The sequence below is a fragment of the Triticum urartu genome, chromosome 5 (genome assembly GCF_003073215.2).
Source record: "Triticum urartu cultivar G1812 chromosome 5, Tu2.1, whole genome shotgun sequence".
NCBI lineage: Eukaryota > Viridiplantae > Streptophyta > Magnoliopsida > Poales > Poaceae > Triticum > Triticum urartu.
Genome location: NC_053026.1, coordinates 458,632,008 through 458,638,960, shown reverse-complemented (window position 1 = coordinate 458,638,960; position 6,953 = coordinate 458,632,008). Strand labels below are relative to the sequence as shown.

The following is a 6,953-nucleotide window of genomic DNA, read 5'->3' as shown; positions in this document are numbered from 1 at the left end:
CGAGAGAAAACCAAAACGTAAAAAAAAACTAGAAAAAAACCGTTTAAAAAGCCAAAAACGCGTGCAAAAATAAAATAAAATAAAATCCGGAGGGAACATCCAAAGCGCGACACGTGGCGAATGGCTGAGAGCACGTCAAGTGACGCTGATCGTTGCGAGATTCCCAAAGAAGCGCTCGTTAACTAGTTGTTCCCGAAGACCGTAGAAGAGGTCCGTGTTAACATCATCACGTTGGTGGCCCAAAACCACCCATGCCGGGCCATAAGAAGACCCACTTGACATGGAAGTGAAGGGGCGACGATGAACTGAAAACTTTAGAAGAAGGAAAGGAAGAATGTGCATATGAAATTGATGCATCTTGTACATTTGTACAACAGTATATATGCTGTGTATATATACACTGATCTCCACCTCAGCTTGGGGGATCGAGCGCCGACTGAATCAAGTAACTAGACTAACCCACGCACAAAACTTTACTAATTAACCGTTTGCAGAAATCAGCAGGGGACTCAATCATCGGCCTCCAAAATGGAGCTTAACCTTTGCACGCCTGCCGGACGACTCGTGCCGCTTCCGTTGGAACCACCGGCTCGCGTCCTCGTCTTCCCCACCGTCTCACCACCGCCGTGCACCGTCTTGAGCGCATCGCTTTTTCCATACGCGTGGCGACTCCATCCACCGTCCTCTGTTCCGGTGCCCTCGTCGTCAGCGAGGACGAGCGGCGCCACCCGAGCCGCCTTCCGCCCCTTGCCGCTGGCGACGGCGAGCGCGGAGCTGGCCTTGACGGCGAGGGCGGCCATCTCCTGCCCGGAGAGCGGCCGGCGGAGCATGGACATGGGCAGAGCGAAGTAGAGCCACCCGGGCTGCAGCGCCTCCTCGGCCGCCAGCGCGCGGGCGGGCGCGTCGAAGCGGAGCTCGTCGGCGCTGCACAGGAAGGTCGGCGCGCGGGCGGCGTCCCCCAGTGCCTCGCCCGCCGTGACGGACGCCGCGAACTGCGCCAAGGAGCCGTCTAGGCCGACCACCTTCGCCGTGGCCACCGCCCGCCCGGACCTGGCCTCCACCGACGCCGTCGAGCGCGAGACGCACGAGCCCATCTCTCTTCTCTTCCGGTCTTCCCCTGCGAGGCTGCGACGACGGGCGATGTCTACGTGTGCGCTTCACCTGTCGGCGTGTTACCTAGTCTGTCTGTCTGTCTGAGAAAGTGGATTGGATTGGTGATCTACCCGGTGGTATGGACTCTGGATACCGGCGGAACGATGGAGCTGCTATATATACGGGGCCAGGAGTAGAGCGCGCGTTGGTGCGGTGACGCATGCCAATTCGTCATCGATCAATGCGGCCGTGCTGTCAGTGTCAACGGGGTCAGGGAGAGCACTTGCTGTAGCGCTGCACTTTGTCCGCTTCAGACCGGTCAAAGCACGCAATCAGTGAGGAGGGAGAGAGGGATCTTGGGGTTTGGAGCTCGAGGGGGCACTATTTTGGGGCCATGGAGGTCGTTAATGTGTTCTTTAGTTGGAAAGCGACTTGGAATGCATGCATACATCGTCATGGCTCGCGGCAGCTGATCGGGACGGGGAGAATATCACATGATACCATGATACCAGTTTCAAAAATCTAATTTTAGATGTGTCAAAAAACTTCAAAAACAATTGTGAATGTTCATCACATATATGTCTACCTCCCCTAAAAAAAATTAGATCAAAACGTGAAATACACAAAGAGAAACAAAAAAGAGAAATCCAACATAAACAGTGTCAATAAAGACAAAAGGATGAATAGTGACAAAAACAACACTATTCACAACTACATTTGTCTTTTTTTGTTTCTCTTTGTGTATTTCACATTTTGATCTGAATTTTTTAGGGGAGGTAGACATATATGTGATGAACATTCATAATTTTTTTGGAAATTTTTTGACACATCTAAAATTGGATTTTTGAAACGGGTATCATGGTATCATTTAAATGATGGTATCATGTGATATTCTCTCGATCACGACGTTCAGAAGGCTAATTAACTTCCTCATGCACGTAGGGTCAGGTGGGGCGCTAGTTTAGTTGCCTCTCTTAACAGATGCATGTATGCAAACTTTCTAGTTTAAGCCAACGAGATCTCGCAAGTATGAACATAACAATATACTCCATGTGATATATAGTACTCCCTTCGTTCTTAAATATAAGCCTTTTTAAAAAATCCACTAGAAACTATATACGGATGTATATAGACACATATTAGAGTGTATATTCATTTATTTTGCTATGTATGTAGTCCATAATGAAATCTCTAAAAAGACGTATATTTAAAAACAGATGGGGGAATTGATTAAGCTTGCGATGTTGGCCCTCTAGCTCCTCAAAGGGACAAGATGCCTAGCTGCCGGATCGTGTGCATATTTTTGTACTCCCTCCGGTCCTTTTTACTCTGCACATTGGATTTGCCGAAAGTCAAACTTTGCTAAGTTTGACCAAATTTATATTAGAAATTATTAGCATCTATAATATCTAATAAATATAATATGAAAATATATTCCAAGATGAATCTAATGATATTGATGTTGTTATGTGAATGTTTATAATTTTTTATATAAACTTGGTCAAAGTTGGATGAGATTGATTTCGGACAAACCTAATATGCAAAGTAAAAAAAGACCGGAGGGAGTAGGTGCCAATATGACCATGCAAGTTTACTATATACGGGTTTGTTAACTCCCAGACGAATGAGGATTGGTTATCCCTCGGTCGACACCAAGCACCGTTAATTTGATGTTGAGATCCATGTCAAAAATTAATTATGGACATTAAAGCATACACTAAATTTAATAACACGGTCAAGATTTTTTTTAGATGTGTATGAACAAAATTGTGAAATCAACTGAGAGGGGTGGTTAATTCTCAATCGATTGGGAGCTAGTCACTCCCTACAATGTACTCCGTACGTTCCATAATGTAGTGTAAAAAAACGGCTTACATATGGGACGGATGAAGTATATGCTTTATCCATTCTTTTGAATAAAGCATCCAACGTAGTCAAAATTAACCTAAATGCTGTTTATGTGTGATCCCTTGAGTTAGTATTCGAAAGAAGTTTGCAATTGTGTAGTTTTTAGGCACACGACTTATATTTTTTAAGAGAAAGTAATGGTCAAAGTTAAATCTTGAGATTTGAAATGGGCGCACGCCTTATTCTAGGTGCCTGATTGCCACGTTCTTAAAAGGCTTTGCTAATTCTCAAGTGTCATGTATCAAAGCTCCCCTCCCCTCTGCCTATGAAGGATTGAAAGTATGAATCGACGTCTTAGGTGGATTATTTGGTCACGGATTGCAGCATCACGTGCAGTATGTGAATGCAGGCCGATCTGAGCATATATGATACGTGCGTACGTTGAAACAGGCCAGGTGCATGCAGCCGCGGACAACGACTGGTCGCTTTGTGCTTTCTAATGCAGGACCGACACGGATGCACTTGGTCGGGTTCCCGTGTAGCCTACCGCATACGATGGTCGACCTAGCTACCAACTCGGCAACTCCCGTCGTGCCCCATGGGCGCGGTCGCCGTGCCGCTCGTGGTTTATTACTCACTGCTCCTTCAGCCCGGGACCAGGACGGGGAGAGGACGGACGTACCGCGCAAGGCGTACGTCCTCACTTGAAGTAACAACCCTCACCGGTCCACCAGACAGTCAGCGTACTCGTATATCGTACGGTGTTGGACTTGGTATGCACCGATGGGTCAGGGGCGGAGCCAGGCTGGAGCTGGGCCCCGGGCCTGCTTCCTTACTACAGTGATATAGTGATTAAGAATACAAATTCTGCTACAGTCAACGAAGGTTGCTCGTGCCACGACCCCGGCCCAGGCCTGGGGTGTAGCTCCGCCACTGGATAGGGTGGCTGGCTGGGCATTAGGGCATCTACAAAGCTGATCTTTGAACCGACCGCAACCGTGCGAACCACAAGGGTCCGGATGTGCTTTGCCATTCAACCCAGTTCTGTATCGGTTCGCTCGACAGGTTGGATATCACTTTTCTTATAAACCTGGAACAAATCCAGGGATAGCTTTGCAGACGTCCGGACTGTTGTCACATAAGCGTCCGACAGCCCTGGCCCAAACAAACCCTCTTCCTCGTCCGGTCAACGCGACTATAGAGCGCCACTACCGCATTCATACCGACCCAGAGCGGACGCAACCTCTCACGTCGCTTCCGCACCGAAGTGTCGCGCCGGCCGAGAGTGCCACACGTGCTGCTTCCCGGTCCATGCGACTGCTCCGCGTTCAAATGACAGCCCGTCCGTCCGCCTACCTACATTAAACATGTGCGAATGCCCGGAACCTACTCCGGCGCCAACCGTTCTTCCGTCCGTCTGTCGCCCACCATTAACCACCTCATCAGTTGCCCTGTCATCCACCCGTTGTTTAAACTTCGGGCCCGGCCATAGCCGCATCCGACCTCCTCTGTTCTCTTTCTCTTCTAGGCACCACGCTCGTCAGGGCCTCATGAGCTCCAAAGCCGTTTCGGACAGCCTCTCGTCCGAGCAGAAGAAGGAGATCGCCACCATTACATCTAGCACGCAGGCTGACAAGCAGACGAAGGCCAGCGATGTGGATGCCCCAATAGAGGAGGCGGTCGACGACGAGTTGGCGCCACAATCCTCGCTGGCCTATGCCAGCGTCTCCATGGGTGAGGCCCATTCTTACTACACCGAGATGGTATTGGCAGAGCGAGAGGCTGCGTTCCGGCAGGCACAAGCCGGCCAGGAGTACAACCTCCGCCTCCTCAATGAGCACATGCGTGTGGAGGAGCAACTCGCCGTCGGCACGACCATCGCGCCGAACATGGATGTGGCCGATCAGGAGGCATTGCTCGACTACTATCGCCATGCCAGTGACATCTATCGCAACCGCTCACGATACCATCTCCATCAAGCGGAGTTAGAAGCCACCTTCAAGGAGATAAACGAGGCAGCCGATGAAGTGTACGTCAAGAGCGAGGATGAGGGCGACGTCGCCAGCTCCTCAACGGGTGCGCCCTGCTACCACGACCACGAAGTCGGCATGCTTGGGGGCGTCGCCGACAGCGAGGAAGAGTAGAACTTGGGAGGTCGCCGACGCTCGGGTCCCAAAGCCACCACTCTTCCCCTCTGATGTGGCCAATGGTGTTGTAGCTACTACGAAAGAGAGAAACGCCATGAAGGTGTCTGGTGTTGTGCCATATACTCAAAATATGGCGAGACACAGTAGCATGAGTACCAAGGAATTGAAGGCGCCAATGCATGCAAATGCAACTATACGGGAATCATCGAAGGAGGACATCAAGCCAAACTTCAGAACGCCACCGTGTAGTTATAACCTGGCTGGTGAAATTCTAATCGAGGTTCCAATTTGATCCTTTTTGCTAAGATTCCTTTAAAAAACAAATGGGCTTTATTCAACGGAAATAACAGATACATCGTTTGTGAGGAATGGTACAATCTCAAACATAGGCTCCTCAAACCAATCAATGGTCGAAGAAAATTTAGCCAACCTAGCAAGCTCGTGTGCAACCTTATTGGCTTCCCTATTACAATGTTCAAACCTAGAGGTAGGAAAATCACACGCCAAAAAATAGCAATCATCAAAGATTGCCGCCGCCGCTCCTGCTGACCGTCCGCCATTATTCATCGTTTCAATAACCTTCAAATTATCAGAATTAATAACTAGGCGATTGCAACCCGCACGTTGCGCTAATGAAAGACCGAATCTGAGAGCCCAAGCTTCCGCTGTTAGAGCATCGATGCAATGATCAATTTTCCAAGTACCCCCTGCAATAAACTTCCCTTTGTCGTTCCTCAGGACAGCCCCCGACGTACCTTTAAGAAGATCATGATCAAAAGAAGCGTCAACATTAAGTTTCACAAAACCCATTGGGGGACGAATCCAACCCCCTCTTTTCATAGAAGCCCTTGGATTGGAAGCAACAACATAATTAGTCGTAAGAGCTTGTATCCCCATTGAAATCTGTTTTGCATCTTGAATTCTCTCCTTGTGCACTAATTTACGTCTTTACCACCATAAATACCAAGACATAATGGCAATCATCTCCCGAGTATTCTGGAACCCCATAATAGATAAATCTTGGTCAGGCATGAGCAACAAAAACTCGAGGACCGCCTCTCCAGCACGATCAACTTCACAAGCTTGAACAATGATCTCGTCTAATCCAAGCCTTCTCCAGACCTCTTTTGCCTTCTGGCATTGAAACAACATATGCTTTGTGTCTTCTAAACCAGAAGCACAACAAGGGCATAAAGGTGAAACTTTCATGTGTCTATTAGCAAGCGTAACACGACATGGAAGAGTACCATGCAGCGTCCACCAAATAAAAAAATTCACCTTCGCTGGACAAGATAACTTCCAAATCTTACACCAAAGTGTATTAAAGTTTGTTCGACCCATTCCATTAGTACGACGAAGTTTCCTTCCATGTTGATAATCCCACTCAACAAAATATGCAGATCGAACAGAAGAAATCCCACTCTTAGTATGACTCCAGGCAACAAAATCTAACATATCAAAGTGAGGCAGAGGGATAGCAAGGACCCGCTGTAAATCAACATGCCACAAGGTCTGTCTGATGAGATCCTCATCCCACCTGTTCGAAGAGGGGTCAATGAGATCAGACGCTTTTGATAACAAATGTTGTCCCTTTGGAGTAATGACTTTCCTGTTAGCACAATTAGGGATCCAAGCATCTTCCCAAATGTCAATTTTCCGACCATTTTCAACACGCTAAATATAGCCATGTTTTAAGGTATTAACCCCCGCCATAATACTTTGCCATGTGAAGGATGATCCTTTTTTTAAATTTGCGTTCAATAAATCTCCATCAGGAAAATACTTAGCTCGTAAAATGATGGCACACAAGGAATCTGGGTTCTCAAGGAGATGCCAAGCTTGTTTAGCCAACATCGCCAAATTAAA

General features: G+C 48.0%; 1 protein-coding gene across 1 annotated transcript; it reads right to left on the bottom strand.

The window, feature by feature from the left end:
* Nucleotides 1-328: 328 nt before the first annotated feature.
* Nucleotides 329-1,238, bottom strand: LOC125556277. The gene has a single exon (XM_048719047.1). The coding sequence runs from the start codon at nt 1,092-1,094 to the stop codon at nt 510-512; it is 585 nt and encodes a 194-aa protein (XP_048575004.1). The 5' UTR covers nt 1,095-1,238; the 3' UTR covers nt 329-509.
* Between the last annotated feature and the right edge of the window lie 5,715 nt (nt 1,239-6,953).

Excerpts from the sequence above, each read along its gene's own strand:
- LOC125556277 (XM_048719047.1), bottom strand. The coding sequence starts at position 1,094 with ATGGGCTCGTGCGTCTCGCGCTCGACGGCGTCGGTGGAGGCCAGGTCC.